Here is a 21453-nt window from a genome sequence, read left to right as displayed (position 1 = left end):
AATAAAGTTATCATTATCTGAGAAAATGGAAGAAGTTTAACAGCGAACTAGTAAAACCAGTAGCGGCAGTAACAGTAATCGTGTCGAAATTACGAATAATAATAAACAAGTTTTTAAAGCAGTACACTACATAAATACATATAAAACACTTAGAGCAGATGTTATACCTTAAAAATATGAAAAATGTTAGAGAAAACAAAAAGTATGTTAAATAATGAAATAGCGAACGTTTTGCTTGATCTTGAGCAAGGGTTAAATCATAAGAGTTAAGTTTTGAACACGGAGAGTATATAAAAATATTAAAAATTAAACATAATACAGAAAGTCTAGGTCTTGCAACAGTTGATGTTAAAATGGAAAAGAAATGATAATAATCACCCAATATAAAGAATGCTTAGGTTCCTGAAAGGAGTAACAGAGGCTAAAGAAGACATAAGACACAGACAAGACTGTGAACTAAATGAATATTCTTGTAATCAAGAAAAAAACGAAACATAAGAGAATCATGATCATAAAAGCAAACCCCCATAAGGATAACGATAAAGAGAATGATGATGATAGCTAAATAAAATTTTCTTCTTCTTTTTATAGTGGGCCTTAGATCTGTTCCTCTCCGATCTTAAAACTGTATTCATATGTGTGACGATAGTGTATTTACATTTGTGAAATTCAGGGCTGAAGTGTCAGCCAATAAGGTTATGACCTCAGTATTCTGAGACACACAAGGTGTATTGTTGATTAATTACTTAAAAAAATGAGATACGATAACAGGCTCCTACTATGCGCAACTAATAAAAAAATTGTGTGTAGCGATAGCAGAAATGAGATGGGAAAATTAGAAAGGTGTGCTCGTCTATTATTACAACGCGTCAGTACATAACTCCTTCCATCCATCCTATGCCTGTACAGCTTAATTCAAGCCCGGGCCTTACTCAGCAAACCTCTCCATTAGTTAGGGTGTGTAGCCATTCTACTCCACGATCTACTGCTGAGATATCTTGCGTCCTCATCCACATCATCCTCCCATCGCTTTCTCGCTCTTCCAATAGGTCTCTTCTCCTGCATTCTGGCATTCAACAATTGTTTTTGGAACCCTGTTTTTTCCATCCTAAATACATAGACTGGCCATTGCAGATGCTGTATGCGGACATACTGAGATAAAGGTGGTTCTTTATATATATTATATATTTTATTATTGTATCTGATTCTCGACCCGCTGTTCTCATTTATAGGGCTTAGTATTCATCTCATTACCTTTCTTTCAAAGATGTCTATGCGGTTCACAGATTTTTGAGTCAATACCCAATTTTCTCCTTCGTAGTTCACTATCGGTCGGAATATGGTCTTGTATATAGATTCGTATCTTAGTTTGTGTATACTCAATATTCTGTGTATGACCTCATATAATATCCTTTTCGTTATTTCCCTTCCTCCCAATTTAAACAATTCTGCGGTTATTCTCAGCACATCCCGGGGCTATGTTATTTTTCTGCAGTTTGATTGCCCTTTTAACCTCTTCTATCGTTGGCGGTTTTGTTATCTCATTCTTTTCATTTTCTACCTCTTCCAACAGCTCATTTTCTGTATGCTCTACATCATCATTGTGGGAATTTTCGGTCAGCAGTTTTTCAAAATATGTTTTCCAAGTTTCTTTAGTGGTGCTGGTTATTTCGCCGTTTTAATTTCGGCACGGATTAGTTATTTGTTTATATCCTTGTTTTATTTGTTTGATAAATTTATATGCATTTTGTGTTTTTCTTCTCTTAAGTTTAATTCCATCTTTATTAATTGTTTGTTTATGTGTTTCCTTTTTTTGTCTACACTGTTTATCAGCTATTCGCTTTTTGTTTTCAAATACCATTTTTCTTTCTCTAGTTTGTCTAGTCAAATCAAACCATTGGTCAATTTTTTTTCTTTAGTTTCTAGCATCAATTTTACTGCCCTTAATGTGGTTTTACTTATTAGGTTCCACTTGTTTTCTAATGATCTCTCTTCAGTCTTTTCTTTATATTCAGTCAGTTTCCTTTTTATTTCATCAAATTTCTTCTAAGTTTCGTGTTGTTTCAGTTTTCCCAGATCTAGAATTTTGTTTCTTGTTTGATTCTCGTTTAACTCTTCACTGATCCTACATCTGAAGTGTAGCTGAACTTATAGGTGGTCTGGGCCGCAGCATGTACCTCGTCTACTATTTACGTCCATAATGCTTGTTGCTGATCGCCTTTCTATCTAGACGTGTTCTATTTGGTTCACAACATCTCCTTCGGGGAATATCAAGTTGCCTTTGTGTATGCTTTGTGCAGAAATATGGTAGAACTGAGAATCATGTTTTTACCAGCTGCTAAGTCAATAAGATATTGGCCGTTTTCATTCGTGTCTTTATCTAGGCTATATCTCCCAATTATTCTGCCAAGACAATAAATGCCACCCTAAATTCCTTATTTCCTGTTTCTAAGCCACTTGACAAGATGGTAAGTATTTTTGTGTCCCGGGTGCCCTTCCCTAGCCATCTTGTTTGCCTAGTTGCCGCCAAACCAATCAAACTCAATTCACTGAGCAGGGCGTTTTTTGCTCTGGGTATATTCAAGGTTCTAACGTACTAACTCGCAAAAGATAAATCCATGTTCGGTTGCCAATATCGTTGCCTTAATATCCGTCCATTACGAGGCTTGTTTGAGTGTTTAGTAGTAATGGTTTTTTCCGGGAGTAGGTTACTAGCCTGTCGGCCAACCCTCGTCCTTTATCCGGGCTTGAGACCAGCACCGGTATTTATTGAATTGCTTAATGCACCCAGCACTTGACAGAGGCGGAGTTCAAAGAAGACATTTGGAGAAAAAAAATTCGACCAATGATGAAGTAATGTTTGCCGTAAATGGGTGGTTTGATACTATCGAAGCTACCGAAATATTGGTGCGCCGATAGGAAAATGTGTTGATCTGAGGAAAAAACTATATTGGAAAAAAAAGCATCAAAATTTTCTTGTATTATTTCTAGGTCAATACCGATCAGACACCAGAAATTTTTCAATTTCTAATTTAACTGAGCCGCCACCCTGCTTCAGAGGGCACGTAAAGCTGTCTGTCCCGGCTAGGTGGATCGAGTAGTTTAACAGCAGGACAGTCGGTCCTAAACCCGCATAAAAGAGGAGGGTTCAAAGGTTGGGCCAGAAACCTGTCCCGGAAAAAATGAAACACGCTCATAGAACTGATTACTATATATATATACAAAAATGGACTAAACAACTAGAAAATAATTAAAATATGCTGGCAATAATTTTAACAACAAAAAATCTAACAAAAACTATAACTTAAATTGCTGTTGAATTAAGTTTATTTAATAAGTATTAATACATCGATTTCTACCAATAGAATTGACATGCGTGTATTACGTTACTGAAATAGTAACTGGACTAACAACAGATTAATTTTACTGGCTTTTCGACTGAGTTTTATAGTATGTAATTTGTTTCATAAAAGATTATCGATAATTACTTTAAATAATCAATGAATGAAATCTTTTAAATAAATGAACTGCACTGCGTAGGTGTGTTGAGGATGAGCTGCAGAAACGCAAGAAATGCGGGGGGTCGATGACCATCATGTCAAGGCCAGGGCCTCGATGTGGATGAATCAAGATAACCGTGCAGTACCAGTGCGGGTACCAGCAAAACTGACACTGGTGCTGGTACTCCTACACATATTCTGTTAGTAAGTATTATTAACAACAAGAAGCAATTACTTGAAAAGTTTGAAAGCAACGGTAAATTCCGGAAGTAAATTCCGTATTGCACCTCAGTTAATTAGTTGTGCAATGGAGTAGTGTGAACAATGAGCGTTTGTTGATAGTGTAGATAGTGTGTCATTCGGTCGTTTATACAAAAATGTTGTATAGGACCCGGGGAATTCTCATTCTCGTTTTCTTCCTAGGGGTTCATGCCCAAGATGACTCGCTGGCGGGAAGTTTTCTTTCTGGTAAGATAAATATATTTATTTTTCATTTAACTCCACTTTAGTTTGTGCCCAATCTGATTTTAAATCGCGTACGGTGACCAACGGTGCTCTATTATTTACTGTTATATGGCATGACGACTTTCTTTCAACAAGTTTTCGTTCATAAAATGGTTTATTGGAGTATTATTTTAACTAGATAATTATTTGATTTTACGTTTTTTTGTACTTTGTTAGTTCATCATTATTTTAAAAACGGTTTTAACGAACTATTAAATGGGAAAGTTAAAGTAGGTGAAGCTGTGTTCTGAATAAATTATTTTTGCAATAATTATTTGCTTCAATTCAATCATTCTTAATATATTTTGTTCTCATTGAGTTGCACATTTTTTCTAATGATCTAATTAATCGATGTATTATAATAATTAGAGGAAAACTGAAAACCTGTATTGGGTATACGTACTACATACAAATGAATGCAAATTTTATAAAAAGGAATCAGTTGTAATATTTTCTTCCATGTACTTCCCTAAGGGAAAAAGTATCTATTGCGTCTCTTTTTGCCATGATGTATTACTAATAATAAAGTGTGATTAAAGTTATCTGCTACCTCTAACTTCTCAAGCAAATTATTTATTCTTCTTCAATTTTTTAAGTTTTTATTCTCCGTCTTTATCTGGGAAATCAATTAAATCGATTAGAACTAATTTCTTTGTTTTTTACTCTTGTTATCATTTTGGTGTTTATTCTGTCAAATAAGGTTCGTTAACATTATTGATTTTAATTTTTTTTTTATAATTCGGGGTTGTTTTTAGTCAACTTCACCGCAAAAGTTTTGCACCACCAAAAATTATGCTCATTTCAATAGTCGATTTTTTCGCAAACGGATTCCCCTAATTTTTTTTATTATTTTAGTCTTCTCTTTTGGACTTATACCGGGTGGAAAAAAATGTTTTTCTTATGTTAAGTTTAAGACAACCTGTAGAGATAACAAGGTACAAGGGTGAGTTTGCAATGAAACCATGTTGTAGTCTCATACTTTTTGAACATTTCTTTTTAATTTCTCTGATATCTGTAGAAGCAAAGAAAATAAACGGTTTTATTTTTTAACATGTGTTTTAACTTAAACAATACTTAATTAACAATAAAAAATAATATCACGTGTTTCTCCCTCTACTTCTAATAACGGTTCTGGTCAACCAGGTGAGCGGTATGCACTGGCAACATAAGAGAGACGAGATTGATTAATGGAGGCTCTGATGTTTTGGGTTGGAATTTCTTTGGCAGCAAGAAAGAATTTGGTGTCTTAACGTGGAGGTTCTTTAAAGATTGAAAGGTACATTACAGAAATTTCGTTTTTTTGAACACATTGTTCCTTTCGCACCTTACATAGGAAATAATTTCATCTTAACGCATGATAACGCAAGGCCTCACGTATCGCGTGTCGTTACTGAATATTTAAGTGAGGTGAATAAATTCAGTCATTGAACTGGCCCTCTTACAGTCCCGACATGAATCCTATTGAACACTTATGGAATATTGTCGGTAGAAAATTGAGACTTAGTCAGCCACGTCCTGCTTCCCTGCAAAATATATAAACTATGGTTATCAATATCTGAAAATCCATAAACTAAAATCAATACAAAATCAAATAGCACGCTTGATATCCAGCATGCCTAGGCGATGTGAAGCTGTTTTTAAAAGCAAAGGGGAAAACACGCGATATTAATTTAGGTTGTTTCTTTCCGCTTTTAAAGTTTTGTTAACTGTTGTTATTTTTTACTGATAATTTAGTATGGTAATCGTAGTTATTGTTAAAACTCATGTTAAAGAATAAAACCGTATATTTTCTTTATTTTTAAAGGTATTAGGGAAATTATAAAAACATGAGACAATGTTTCTAAAGAACAAGTATAAAATAATAAAAAAAATTAACGGAATCCGTTTATCCGTTGACGAGAAAATCAACTATCAAAATAAGCATAATTTTTAGTAGTGCAAAACTTTTGCGCTTAAGTTTATATTTATTTAAGATACTAGTTAATTTTTTTGAAAATCTATTTTTTTTTCTTAACTTGATTTTGTTGGGCGTTGTAAAATTTTATTAAGGATTTATTCACCATTATATGATCATCATATTTTTATTTATTTTTATCTCTTACAAGGTGTGATTCCCTAATTATCACATTGTTTCTATCTTAGGTTATACCAGTAATAATTTCCTTCTTAAATTGTCTTTTATTCAATCTTGAATTTTGTAATAGAAGTTAATATGGGGACTTTCAACTTGAGGGGATCAATATATGCACAGTTAGCCAAGCCGTCATGGGGATTTTCAGGAGCCCTGACTTTAGGCTAGTGGAGGAGAAGAACTCGTAGGCATGGATAATTTGTCAGAAGAGGATCAGCTACAAAACTTCCGTATGCTGCCGGAAAAAGCTCAGCTCAGAATCTATTGAAAACGAATGAACTGTTTCATGGAGACTTAAGCTGCAGACTCTGTAGAGAGAACATGAAACAGTCAACTATTTTACAGGGCAGCCAGGAATCGCAGGCGATAAATACTTTTGGAGACTGGCAAGGGACTTCAAAAACTGATGTTACTCATCTACTACAACTATAGGAACTGGTACAGGGTTACATAATTCTAAAATGGGTATCATATCGCAGGCAGCTTCCGAGAAAAAAATGTCTTTCACATTGTATTCCTTCTAGAAATTTGACAATCCGCGATTTTTCGGAGAGCTTGATATTTATGTTTACTTTGAACGTAAACAAACCAACTGTTTTTGTTACTCAACTCTATCGAAGGATTCGTATTTCGTGTTATTTTATTTGATAAAAAAGTTGATGATTTTAGTCCATAAATAACTATGTTGGCCAAAAAGATGACATGATGATCAGGTACAAACTGTGAACCCCGAAACCGTGCCTCCATTTTACAACAATAAATAAATAATTTGGATTTGCATTCGATTCGGGAAAGTGCCAGAAAAGTTTCTGAACAAAATTGCATTACAATACCATAGTGGTACAATAAAAATTGCATTTTGTGTATAAGAAAAATGCATTTCCAAAGTGCATAGAAAATGAAAAATTTGCAACTAAGAAAATATTGACAGAAATGAGTTTAATTTTGTTAGTCGGGGATTTTCGAGGTCGCTGAATACAAATATGATAACAACAATGGTCAATTAGCTATCTGGTGCCCATATTGGAACTTGTCTCCTAGACTTTTATGTTATTTTTATTCCAAATCAGTCGAAAGGCATTACTTGGTGGGTTTTCGAGGTCGCTGAACACGAATATTATGACGGTGATGGTCCTCGAACTTCCTAGTGCCCAGGGTGAATTTCGTTTACTAAAGTTTTATGTTAGTTTTAATCAAAATCAGGTAAAACTCTTATTACTCGGGAGTTTTCGAGGTCGATGGATACGAATATTATGACAGCTATGATCCTCGAGCTCCCTGATGCCTAGGGTGCCGTCTCCTAGGGTTTTATGAAATTTTTATTCGAAATCAGCCAAATTCTTTACTCGGAGGTTTTCGAGGTCGAGAATACGAATATTATAACAGCTATGTTCGTCGAGCTACCTGGTGCACAGGGTGCACCTCGTCTCCTGGTTCTTTTCATTCCAAATCAGTCGAAAGTCATTACTTAGGTGGCTTTCGAGGCAGCTGAATACGAATATTATAACAGTGATGATCTTCGATCTATCTAGTGCCCAGGGTGAAACTCGTTTTCTAAAGTTTTATGATAGTTTAGTTCAAAATCAGTTAAAAGTCATTACTCGGGGGTTTTAGAGGTCGATGACTACGAATATTATGACAACTATGATCCTTGAGCTACCTGGAACCTAATGTGGAACTCGTTTTCTGCGGTTTTATGATATTGTTATTCGAAATCAGCCAAAAGTCATTACTCGGGGGTTTTTGAGATTTGTGAACACGAAAATTACGACGAAAATAATCTCCAAGGTATCTGGTGGCCAACGTAGACCTCATCCCGTAAGGTTTTTTGTTAATTTGTTATTTAAGGTTTTTATTAACACGAAACTCAAGAAGATATGGTCACCCTGGACAACAACTCCGTCGTAATATTCGTGTTTACTGACCCCAAAAACCCTCGAGTAATGACTTTTGACTGATTTCGAATAAAATAACAAAAAACTCCAGGAGACGAGGTTCTCCCTTCACCTGGTAGCTCGAGAACTATCGCCGTCATATTATTCGTATTCAGCAACATCGAAAACCACCCTAGTAATGACTTTCGACTGATTTTGAAGAAAATTACATAAACCTCCTGGGGAAGAGGTCCACACTGGGCACCAGGTAGCTCGAAAAATATCGCCGTTATCATATTCATGTTAAGTGACCTCGAAATTCCCCGAGTAATGACTGTCCACTAATTTAGAATGAAATTAACATACTCCAGGAGTCGAGGTATATCCTGGGCACCAGGTAACTCTAGGACCATCGTCGGTATCATATTCGTATTCAGCGACCTTGAAAACGCCCGAGTAACAAAATTGAACTCATTCCTGTCGATATTTTCTGAGTCGCAAAGTTTTTATTTTCTATGCATTTTGGAAATGCATTTTCCTTATGCACAAAATGCAATTTTTATTTTACCACCATGAATTTTGTTAACAAACTTTCCCGACACTTTTCCAAATCGAATGCAAAACTTGCACAGCGATTCATCTTGCTGCGGGAAATTGGTAGGTTTAATTCTTTTAAATGCTTCATTTCCTCGCCTATTACTCTTTGCTAACGTAGTTTATTCTTTTACTTTTTTTTCTATCAAAATGTTCAAAGTTCGGTACTACTATACATAATTGATGCTCTTACGATGATCTTAGAATTTATTAAATTTCATTAGAATTTTTCTGTCACACAATACACCACTAGCTTTCTTCTCTTTTATCCAACCTCATCTAATTCTACTACACATATTTATGAAAAGTTAAGTTTTAAAAATCGTTTTTTACATTTATTAAAATATTTTAATATATATTAAATCAAACTCTTATTTTAGGACTTTTGGATACAATAACTAGTACTGCAGATTCAAAAGATTGTCCTGGTGTGTGCGTTCATGCTTTAGCGACAATAATTTGTTACGGCGTCTTACATGATGTATCATGTCCTTCACCGTCGATGAAATGTTGTATAGATTCTCCAATGCCAAATGCTACAACTATAGAATCAGTAACGAAGTCCGAAACTACATCTCTAATGACAACAATCACTACATCGACACCTACAACTCTACTACCAGCGACTACCTCTACTATGGTAATATATGTGCAAAAATGTGTACTGTTCGACTAGAAAGTTTGAAAATTGGTTAATAATGAAATATAATGAACATTTCTACAAAGTGCATGTCAGCTGCAAATACTCACATCTATTCAAGTTCTGGTCGAACAGTACACGTTAAAATACTTTCTTTCCTTAAACATGAGGATATTTTATTTATTCTCTTTTGTTTTAATAAATTTATACCTTTTCAGATAAGCGTAGAGAAAAAACATAATATCACAGAGATTAATGAGCCAGGTAAGTTTGAAAAAACTAAATGCGTTTTAGATTTAGGTACTATACTTGTTGATTTGACAGAATGATTTGGAAATGCATGTTAGAATATTTCAACACGCCTTCAGTAAAGGCCTGACGAGCATTTGTAACTTTTTTATCGTGCCAAACTTTTCTTACAAAATGTCTTTCCATGTTTCTTTCATTAATCCATGTTCCTTGCAGATAAAAAATATGTCTTCTTTTTTCAATTTTCGAATTTCTCTTAAATATCGCTTCCTACTTCCTCCTAAAGTTTTCTTTCTGTTGACGTTTTCGATGTTTCTATAATAGTTCCTTGCTTTCAACGTTTGAAAAGTCTATTAATGGTTGCTTCTCCAACTCCGGTTATGTTTGAACACTTACAAACTGTACGAGTACTCCGAACAGTCATGTACATTTAACACTGCAAGAATAAAATTAGCACAAGTTCACTTAATATTGCTTTTTAGCGATACTAGTAAAAATAACAATTCACGTTACGTTTAAAGTTCTAAACAGACAGAAATGTAAATGTTAACTGAAATAACACTGTGTTTATATGGGATTATGCCATAATTGACTAATGAAAATTATATTTTTAACTAAAAATTTGACGTTTCGATTTCCACTCCGGAAATCCTTAAAAAAAAGGAATATTTAGGAATTGTATTAAAAAGGGTGTACATATAATGGCCAAAGTTGTTGAAGAGGTTATGTCTTTTCAAAATTGAAAGTTCACTTACTTGGTCGCGGTGTATTATGAACCTTCAAATTCTGATTATTCTGTGTGTTTCTGTATTATTTTTATGTGCTTTATGTGTTTGTGTGGGGTGTGTGTGTGTGTGTGTGTGTGTGTGTGTGTGTGTGTGTGTGTGTGTGTGTGTGTGTGTGTGTGTGTGTGTGTGTGTGTGTGTGTGTGTGTGTGTGTATGTGTGTGTGTGTGTGTGTATGTGTGTGTGTTCGTGTGTGTAAACGTACATTAGGTTTGTGTACTGTGTGTTGCATATGTATTGTGTATGATTGTAGACAATGTATTTCAGACTTTATTAATCCGCTTTTGTTGGTATATTCTTTTTATTGACTTCTTTAATATTGCCAATTAAAGCCTGCTACATTCTGGTGATGGATTTGCTACACATTTTTCTTGATTAAGTAGGATATGAGCTGCTGATATTATAATTAGAATGAAAAATATAGCTGCGGTTCCATCTTATAAGCTCGCCAATATACTAATGTATAAATCGATAGGCGATACTTCTCTACTCAACTAAATCTTGATTACTTGGGAGAGGATTGGTAAATATATATTAACTTATCTTATTTATCTTATTTATTCGCTACTATTTACAACATGATAACTTATAGTGGATGACATTATTTATTTAATTAATTACTTGTTTACATCTTAAATTACTAATACCGACTACGAATGAATTACGATGATTAAGCGCACTGATTGCTCTTTGTTTATCTTTTTATAATATCAGGATTCTTCTAATATTTTTGGATCGCTGTATTTATCTCAATATTTTTAAGATGCGTCTTTTATACTAATGTTAATACTACACCACCGATTTTAAAAGTAAAAATTTCTCTTGAGTTATTGTATTATCTCTCTCTCCGTTTCTGACAAGAAAAATTTTTCATCCCTAATTAAGTATCCTCATCTGTACTTACAATACTTACATCGTCTTAATCTTAATCGTAATAATATTTATCACTTTTACGCCTATCTATATAAGTTTATTTACACCACTGTTCACTCGCGATATTGTTTGGTCTTTGACTCACTGATTGTCTTTATATTTACTTATTATTTATTACTTCTTGCTTATACGCTTATAATTATCACTTATCTTATAATTATTACTTATTTATATAAATGAATGTATTATATTTTTATGCAAAAATTCTTAATTTTTTTTTTGCTCAAATTTTGATCTGTATTTACAATGACACTTACTTTGAATAATTATTTAGTTTATAGGTCTCAATTTGACGTTTTCCATCTACAGTTTACTTTAATAATTGACTTATACAAGCTATACTTTACTACTTACGTTATTTCAAAGATTTAATATTATTAAAACTGTGATTCTTAAGTTTATTTTAATGATTACTCTCTGACTACTTTGTCACTTCATGTTTATGCTCTTTGTTCGACATTCATGACAATTTTAATGTATATTCTTACATTGTTCCATATTCTTTCTCCTAAATTTGCTTCTAGCTTTTCCTCATCTGTCATTATCTTAAGTACTGTACATAATTCTTCATTTTCTTTTATACTTTAGTACTTTCTTCCACAGTGTACTTACTAAGCATAATTCATATTCATATTGCAAATATCCTCATCATTTATTTTTTATATCATATTCATATTTCATATATCTTCATCATTTATCATTTATATATCATCATCTTCATCATTTTTATCATCATTTATATATGTATCTTGTTTATTCACTGCTATTTACAGCGAGATAACTTATAGTGGATGACGTTACTTATTTAATCAATTACGCGTTTACATCCTAAATTACAAACACCGACTACGAATGAATTAAGATTATTAAGTGACCCCGATTGCTCTCTCTTTACCTTTTTATAACATCAGGATTCTATTACAAATCGACTCGTTATTAAGCCAAATATGTTTATTATGCTGAATCTACAAGGTTAAACTTGAAGTGTAGCGAAAGTATATTAAAACAAGACACGCAAGTTATCCAATATGTGTACCCTAGTTTTCTGTTAAAAAAAAACAACTATTTATTGCAATAGAATATTTTTGATACTTCTAATATTCTTGTCTACCATAATATGTCTACGAAAGGTTCCAATAAAGTTTTTTAAAATTTTTCTTAAAAACGAAGATATATAACCCTGTCTCTTTCGACATTTTTCAATAATTGCCCTGTATCTTGCCCTGTGGGAAGCTATTGATGGTTTGATTGGGCAATCGTTACTATAACGAAAAATAAGTCATGACTACTTTTTTTCTATCTTATCTAGTTTTCGGTATACCCTGCCAAACATAGCACTTTGGGACACCCGGAACAATGAAAAGATCCATCAATAAACATGAAAGAAATAGACAACAAAAAGAGAAAAATCAAAGTAGCAGCCCTCATCCTACTCAAAGAAGAAAAATGTGTAGCAAACCCATCAGCAGAATGTAGCAGGCTTTGATTGCCAATACTAAAAGAAGAAATCAACAAAAAGAATATACCAACAATAGCGGATTAAGAAAGTATGAAACACATAAAGTACATACAAAAAATGCAGATACACACAGAAGATTCAGAATTTGAAGTTCCATAGGGCAAAAAATCCACCCTCATATCTTTTCAGCCTAAGCATGGATGTTGCCTACCACACCGCGGCCCAGCACGTCAACTTTTAATTTTGGAGAGACGTAACCTCTTCTACATTGGCGGTTATACACCCTTTTTAACACAATTTCTAAATAATCCTTTTTTTGAAAACAATTTCCGCAGTGGAAATCGAAACAACTTTAGTTAAAAATGTAATTTTCATTACAAGTATTTTGGCTTATTCCCATATAAACACAATTTTTAATAGACATGCTACAAGAAAACAGTTTCAGAATCTTGTTAACTGAAATAATTGATAATGAGAAATTTTAATTCATTATAAGAAACTTTAGTAAATTTAAACAATAATTTTCAAACGGATTGTAGACCTATACACACAAAATTATATATCGGGTAAAAGATTTTTAGTACTTTAATTGTTGTGTTTATGTTTTTAGGATCCTGCAACAGTAGTGAATTTAAAGGAGTCTGTGTAGCGGAAAATATTGCGAACTACTGCGAAGCTATTCTGAACACAAATGACCTCTGCACACCAGGGTTAAGATGCTGCGTATCAAGTGTCACCTTTGGTGATAAACTACCTTCCAACTTAATCTACCCAAACAAAACAAAAACCAACTATACAAAAATTGAAACAAGGACAACCCCTAGACCATACAGTTCTACAACTTACCCAGTGAAGAAAACAACAATCTCGCAACCAGTAACTTTAAAAGAGTGTAATGGAGAATGCGTCAGCGGATTATTTGCACTGTTTTGTGATGATATTGACTCTGAAGCAGACTGTGAAAATGGAGCTAGTTGTTGTATTACTGAACCAGTGGTAATATAATTATTTTAAATTTGTTAAGAACTAACTTTACTAACTTTTTACGGCATTTATATATCTATTGTGAATGTGTTCTCTTTGGCTTAAGGCTACTCTAGAGTTTCATCACTCTTACATTCATTAAGCCTTGTCCATTAATTATTGTCCTCTTTTCGATGAATTCTAAGATATACTCTACATTAAGGTCTACTTTAATTTGAAAACTTTTTAATAGGTCTTTTTGTCACAGCTCGAAATCGCCTCGGAGACTTCATTTCTAAATCCAAATCTTGTTTTTCTGCCTCTGGGATAATGATCATGTCTCGAATCCGTAAGTGATTTTTGGGTGGTATTTTGCTTTATGTACGTTGATCTTCGTTATCTTTGAGATTTCTGTTTTATTTATACAGTTATTGTTCATTAAGTTGATATGATCCGTGAGTCGAAGGCACCACAAACATTTTCTTGTCCTTTAGCCGCATTGTACTAGGAACTCAGAATGTATCACCTCAAAACCAGGCGCCTTGCCAGTTTTCATGTCTCGGCGGGCTGATGGGCGGAATTCGTGGAGAGTTTTGAATTATGTTTGGCGTGTTTGGCGTAAATTATTGAGTTCCTTTTTTTATATATTTTGTGTGTTATTTATCACGTGTAGCCCTAGATAGGGTCAATATTCTGCTAGCTATTTGGTCGGGAGATAGGTAGTAGGGTTTTCTAACGGGCAGAGCACTTCCCCTAGTTTTCTAAATAGGCTTCAAGATTGTCTGCTCGACCGTTTAAAGTCCATTTTTCCATTGTTTTTATCAATTTACCTTTCCGAGCTTCATTTAACGTTTTTAATAGGTCATTAGCTACGTCTGGGTCACCATTCTCTTTATACTCATTGTAAAGTTCTTCACGTTCATTATTCCAGCTCGGGATATACCCTTTGCAGTAACCTCTTGAGTTTTTTGCAGCTGATATTACCGCACCTTATTACGGGCAGGACCCATTTTATAACTCTATCAAGTTCAGTAGAGAATTTTAGTCTTCTAATGTGGGAATGGATCGGATTATCGGAATCTGGATATCAATTTCATATATTACTGGTCGATGTTGGCTGTTACTGTTTTTACTGTTACTTTTCTTGTTATATGGACAGGTTGACTTTCAAAGTTTTGGGTTGAAATACAGAGGTCTAAGTTATATACTGTGTATAGTATGGATCCCAAAACAGAATCTTGTGGCACTGATGCTTTTTACAAGAAATTTTCAAAAATGCCCTGATCGGCCCCTGGGCGAGAAGAGTGTATTCCTTGTATTGTATCTGTTGTATCTGTGTGGGTATTTACCCTAAAGCTAATAAAAAAAACCTTGTGGCACTCCTGCTGTAAAAGTGAAGGGTGTTTATAGTTGACTTCTGACTTTACCGTGATGATGCGATCTGGGACATACGAGTGGATTAATCTAACAAAAGAACTTTTGTTGTTCGTTTGTCGAACTTTTGGGTAATATGAGTTACGATTTCAGTCAACTCGATTCTGGTAGAATGACCTCCTCTAAAGCCGAATTGGACTGAAGGGATTATGTTATTTTATGTGGTCTAGAAGTCTATGAGTCTTGAGGTGGAGTAGTCTCTCGAAGACTTTAGTCAGAACATTTAGTAGAGAAATCGGCTTGTAAGAGTTAGGATTGATCCTGGGTTTGCTCTTTTTAGAGCGCAAAACTGTATTCGCTACTTTCTAAGAGGTTGGAAAGTAGCAGAGTTAAGTAAGGCTCCGACTATTTCCATAAAATAGTGGGTAACGCTCGGTAAAAGTTGTTTCATATAGTTCCAGGGAAATTTGTCAGATCTTGGAGAATTGGAGTTGCCTATTTGGTAGTAGTTCTCCAATGTTTGTTGATCCACAGAGGCCATGAGTGCGTGCTTATGGAGTATCTGTGAGTCGAAAGAGGTTCGAGCTATCATTGTGTATATCTCTCAGTGATCACACGAAAGACCTGGTCAAATCTGGGATCGTTTAGTGTGGTGAATATGTTTTGAAGATGTATTTTGAAAGCCTCAAAATACATCTTCAACAAAGTCGGGCATTTGTAGTGTTTTACGGAACACTCCGAATTGGTGTTTATTCCGACAACACTCTTTGGGCGTAGGTGGGACGGGGTTGGCATTGTAAGAGGGAGTTCGACATGGAGCCTAAGCTCGTCTAGGAAACACGTTGTGTTAGCATCTCGGTGAACTTAAGTTCGCTCGATGTGATGACAAAGGAGGTTGTGGTGTTGAATTTGGATATTATCCACCATAGTTGAACTATGGGGATATCCATCTACTGAAGGACTGTTTCAAGGTCGTTGTCGGAGTAGTTCTGGGCTTCTCTTTTCAAGGTGACCATAAAGGTAGGTGTTGAGGAACAGAGTGTAGAGGGTTGGTTTTTTTTGTGATTAGGGTTGATTGTGAATCGAGAATCTCCCAAAGTATCACGGAGCTTCTTTTGGAACTCAGTATGATTTATGGAGTGTAAGGTTTTCAGGTAGACGCTTTGGATAGGAAGGACTTTAATAGATTCCTCCGTAATGTAGTTTTGTCTATTGTTTATTTTATCGTATATATTGTAAATATATTATCTTGCGTGCTTCTGCCTTTGTGGAAGCCACATCGTTAGTCGGGCAGCTATCTTTTTGCCAAGTATTTCAGTTTATTATCTATAATTTGCTCATATAGTTTAACTCCTGTACTTAGAGCGATTCCACAATAATTTTTATTGTCGTTCTAGTCTTTCTTTTTAAAACTTGGAAGTATCATTCTCATCTTCCAGTCTTTTGTTACCATTTCTTCATTCCAAGCTTTGTTGCAATTGTATAAAAACAATTCTTCCCTGTTTTACCCATATACTAAAACATTTCGCCAGTGATTTAATCATATCCTGCTCTTTCTCAACCCAACTTAAAATTATCAAAGTACGGTTCTGTTCTTTCTTGTCGTCTGATGTTGAATTAATTTCCTTATCACACTGCGTAAAAAACCTTCGGCCAGTCGAGCCGTAGGACCTTGGGCTATTATCTGTAGATTTGGAACTGAGACTATTAAACTGATTTTATTCGATTAATTTATTAATTAGAATTATTTATTTAACTGCTCTTGGAGGCTTTATAATCTTTTTGCACTTGCTACTCACTTTTATGTAATAATTACTGTCCAGTTTCGTTTATTTTGTTTGATCGTAATTCCGCAGAAAATTATGGTTTATTACGGAGCAGAAATCACACGTTTTATGACGATAAATGCAGGACCGGATCAATGCTCTATTAAATTAAATAATATTAAATCTTGTTACTAACTGTTCATTTATGTATGAATATATTTCAAGAAAGTATATATTTATGTTAATGTTGATGATTATTTTTAGTCAAACAACGAATCTGAGCCTGAGAAGTCGGTATCTCCTACAATGAGGCCACCATTGCCAGTTACAACTACCAGGCCGATTATACGTGATCCAGGACCGATCTGCCCAGGATTTTGTCTGCTCAATATAATGGCAGCTTTTTGTGAGAGACCGTCAGTTTTAATTCCTCATACATCAAACTGCAAAAGAGGATCTGTGTGTTGCGATAACACCAGAGCAATGACTTCTGCTCCTAAGCCAAAACCGAAACCTCACTATTCAGTTTCGACCACGACAACCACTGTGGATCCCAGACCAGAGTGTCCAGGTTCTTGTATAGTCTCATACTTGAGCTTCACTTGTTTTAGTATGTATAGTTTTATATACAAGACGTAAACTATTACATATCACTTGACTTTAAATTTTATTAAACTAATACGTCATATATTATTTTTAGGAAATGCCGAAATGACAGAAATATTTAGATGCAAAAAAGCTGGAACTAAATGTTGTGCACCGAAATCGCTAATTAAAGATGCTTTAGGCCAGAAAGATGACTTACCTTTCGAGGAAAGTACTATACAATCCTTAAGCATGTCTTATACAACAATATCATCGGCAAACCCTACTCATTTTGCAAGTATGTATTCTTTTTTTAATGATTATATTGTTAATATTTTTATAGAACAAAGTTACTGATTTTCGTTTTATCTATTCGTGGATAACTGTTGTGTTTTAAAACTGTTTAGGATAAATGTTATTAATAAATACTTTTAAACTCATTTTAGCAACTGAAATGACCAGATTGCAATCTACAACTTCCAAATCTCCAGTATACAGCAAATATGTTTGCGGCGTAAAAGGTACTGCTCGTGTCGGAAGAGTGGTAGGTGGCGAAGACGGAGAACAAGGCGAATGGTGTTGGCAAGTAGCATTAATAAACTCCTTGAATCAGTACTTATGCGGAGCTGCATTGATTGGAACTCAGTGGGTTTTAACAGCCGCCCATTGTGTCACAAAGTAATACAAATACAACCAGTATATTCCATTTCTGTTATTAATTGTTTTATTTCTAGCATTGTTCGCTCGGGTGATGCAATATATGTGCGAGTGGGTGATCACGATCTAACCAGAAAATACGGTAATTCTGAGGCGCAAACCTTACGAGTGGCAACAACATACATTCACCATAATCATAATAGCCAAACTTTAGACAACGATATAGCCCTGTTGAAGCTTCATGGACAAGCCGAGTTAAAAGAAGGCGTATGTTTGGTATGCTTACCAGCTAGAGGAGTAAGCCATGCTGCTGGAAAAAGATGCACAGTTACGGGATATGGCTATATGGGAGAAGGTAAGTAATTTCCCATCCTTTTCAAACAAAAAACCGGATGTGTCACTCCGGGAAGCGACCGAGAAGGGGAAGCATAGCTTTCTTATCGTCTACGCATATAGTGATGGTCTTAAATTTAATTTATTTTATTTATTTTATTAAGAAACTCACATAGGACTGCGTTTACTGCTCCGTATAGTGTGTGGTCGCGCCTTCTGTCGTTGCATTGCGTTTCTGTTGTTTTTATTTTTTCGCATTTCTGCGCGATCCATTGCACCGATCAATGTTTATAACACACGATAAGAAAGCTATGCTTCTAAAAATAGTCAGTTGTTGATATTTCTTTTATTTGTTATTCGTTTCCTCACCATTTAGCATTATATTGTAGCGTTTTTAAATAATACGACCGGTTCGAATTTATATAAATATATTTATTTATAAGTTTACAGTTCGGTACTCTCTTATCAACTAAACTAACTCATAACATCGTTACATATATATACCAAAAGTATTATTCTAGAATAATCCAAAGTAGTCCCACCTCTAATTCGCCTACGTGACCGGTTGTTCTCTCTCGCACTCGATACATCGCGAAGGTTCTCGATGAGTTTTCGAGATGCAACCGTTACAAGGGCCATGCCGAAAGCATGTTCGTAACAATATTCTACTTTTCTCAAGACTTTTAATGTTCAGTCACTTTATTTATAATCATTTCATTTAAAAATATCTGATTCTTTCACGCACCAATTTCGTTTTTAATTCTTTATTTCCTTTTAGCTGGTCCAATTCCACTGAAAGTGAGAGAAGCAGAGATACCAATCGTCAGCGATGCAGAATGCATAAGGAAGATAAATGCTGTAACAGAGAAAATTTTTATTCTCCCGGCAAGTAGTTTTTGCGCGGGTGGTGAAGAGGGAAATGACGCGTGTCAAGGTGATGGTGGGGGCCCGTTAGTGTGTCAAGACGACGGGTTCTATGAATTAGCAGGACTCGTTTCATGGGGATTTGGTTGTGGCAGACTCGATGTTCCAGGTGTATATGTTAAAGTTTCTTCATTTATTGGTTGGGTTAATCAAATCATTAGTGTTAATAATTTATAATTGTTATTAATAGAAACTGAACCAAAAATATTCATTGAGATATATTTTGTTTTAGATATATTTCACTCGCACAGTTTGACTGACAGTATCCCTTGAAAAATATTTTCTTTGTAATTTTGAACTAATTGTGTAATTGATAAGGTCTAGTTTAAAAAAGGGGTGATGTTTGTGTATGTCACAATGCATACGATATTAAAAATATATCGAAACGAGTGGAATATTACTTGTAAATAGTAACTATAAAATTTAAAATTAATTTTAGAAATTGTTACCAAATAAGTATTGTTATAATAAATTTTTGTATGGCAATAATATATTAATTTCTTAATAATTATGATTTTTCCCTTTTCTCATATAGAGTCTCATAGACTCGAACGCTATCTAAATCAGGGCCAATATAAATAAAACCGAAAGCATTTTAAGATCAGCCGAGACGAAGCCTTTGAGCAAAATAAAGGACACGACTCTTACGGCAGGTTTAACAATATAATACCTTGTGGTTAGGAGATGAGTGGTAAAACTTAAATATACGTTTCACAATATAAGATCAACATTCAATATGATAGTCAACCTACAAAAATAGTAACCTGAAGTTGAGGTGCTGGTTTTAACCTTGATCAAGACCGTCATTATTATCAATGGCTGATAAGCAACAGCTCGTTGAGCAAAAGCCTTCTTTCCTCCCTGCCTAGTCTAACTCTTCTCCATCCTTTAATTCAGATAAATTTTATGTGATCCAGGTACCTAAGGCCCTCCTCTGCTTCGTCGTCCCACCGGTTCTCTTCGATCAAAAACATTTCTGACTGTTGCATCTTCTTTTCGCCCAATTAAAGTCAGTTTTATTTTACTGTGTAGTTTTGAAGCTATCAACACTGTATTTATAATAACATTTATTTATTTGAATTACTTGTCATTGTAGTTTCTCTATCTGTAAATCTAATGTATCAACATTTATTTGTCGTTGTCACAATATTTTAATTATCCTGCTATTTTTAATAATAAATCAAACAATTCCATATTTTACAAATATGTATTATTCAAAAGGACTAAAAACGGACACTTTGAACCTCTGTAATTCAGAAACAATTAATTTCTGACTCTTTACGTACAGATAACTTTTGATCAGCATGACCAAAACTACCTCTCTGCAAAGTTTTAGCCAATTTAACTGAAACGGCTTTTATATAATTAAAGTGCCGATGAATTTGTCTGTTTATTGTGTCATATACTTGTCGAAAATCAATAAATAAGGTGTTTATTGACAGATTGAATTCATATGAGCTAGCCAGGATCTGTTCCTGGCGGTGTAAAAATTCGCTGTATTCCTGATCTTCTCTAAACCAAGCTTGGTATTCACCCAGGTGATCTTCACTTTTGGCATTAATTCTATTTCTGATCGATATAGTTACAATTTTATACGTTATGTCTTGTAATGTTGTACCCCTGTAGTTTATACATTCCGTAACATTTCCTTTTTTGTGTCTTGGGCATAGCAAAGCTTCTTTACACTTTTGGTATTTGCTCTTTGGTCCATACTTCACGTAGCAACTCTGTGATTTCTTCCTGTAGGTTTTGACCACCTTCCTTTAGGAACTCTGCTATGATGCTATTTTCGCCGGGTGCTTTATTATTTTTAAACTCTTTATGTCTATTATTTCTCCTTTTGTTGGTATTTCGTCATTGTTATTAGGTTTATTGTTTTTTCTAGTAACTGCTGTATTTGAAGGTATTGTTCTTCATCGGTTTTTAATATACTTAAAATATCTGGCTCATCTGTCCAGTTTTTCATATATTTCTCCTACTAAATCGTTATATTTCGATGGGATTTATATTGACTTTTTTATTTCTCGATAGAAGTTCCTGACTTTGTTATTTACAAAATCTTTAATATTATTTAATACAGCCTTTTCTTTGATCTGCATATTTTATTTGCCCCCTTCTCTTTTCAGTATATTCTTTATTGTTCAAATTATTCTTCTTTGTGCTACTGATTATGGCTCTATTT

General features: G+C 34.3%; 1 protein-coding gene across 1 annotated transcript; it reads left to right on the top strand.

Moving 5' to 3' along the window:
- The first annotated feature begins 3631 nt into the window (after positions 1 to 3631).
- Positions 3632 to 19779, top strand: mas (trypsin-like serine protease domain-containing protein masquerade). The gene is made up of 9 exons (XM_072546599.1): positions 3632 to 3968; positions 8984 to 9243; positions 9462 to 9507; positions 13280 to 13665; positions 17037 to 17382; positions 17473 to 17655; positions 17804 to 18035; positions 18092 to 18369; positions 19126 to 19779. Exons 1-9 carry the CDS (start codon positions 3878 to 3880, stop codon positions 19446 to 19448), a joined length of 2145 nt encoding a protein of 714 aa, XP_072402700.1. The 5' UTR covers positions 3632 to 3877; the 3' UTR covers positions 19449 to 19779.
- Positions 19780 to 21453: the final 1674 nt, after the last annotated feature.

The sequence above is a fragment of the Diabrotica undecimpunctata genome, chromosome 10 (genome assembly GCF_040954645.1).
Source record: "Diabrotica undecimpunctata isolate CICGRU chromosome 10, icDiaUnde3, whole genome shotgun sequence".
In the NCBI taxonomy this organism is placed as follows: Eukaryota; Metazoa; Arthropoda; class Insecta; order Coleoptera; family Chrysomelidae; genus Diabrotica; species Diabrotica undecimpunctata.
The sequence above is the reverse complement of the archived record's forward strand: the minus strand, read 5'-3'. Positions and strand labels throughout refer to the sequence as shown.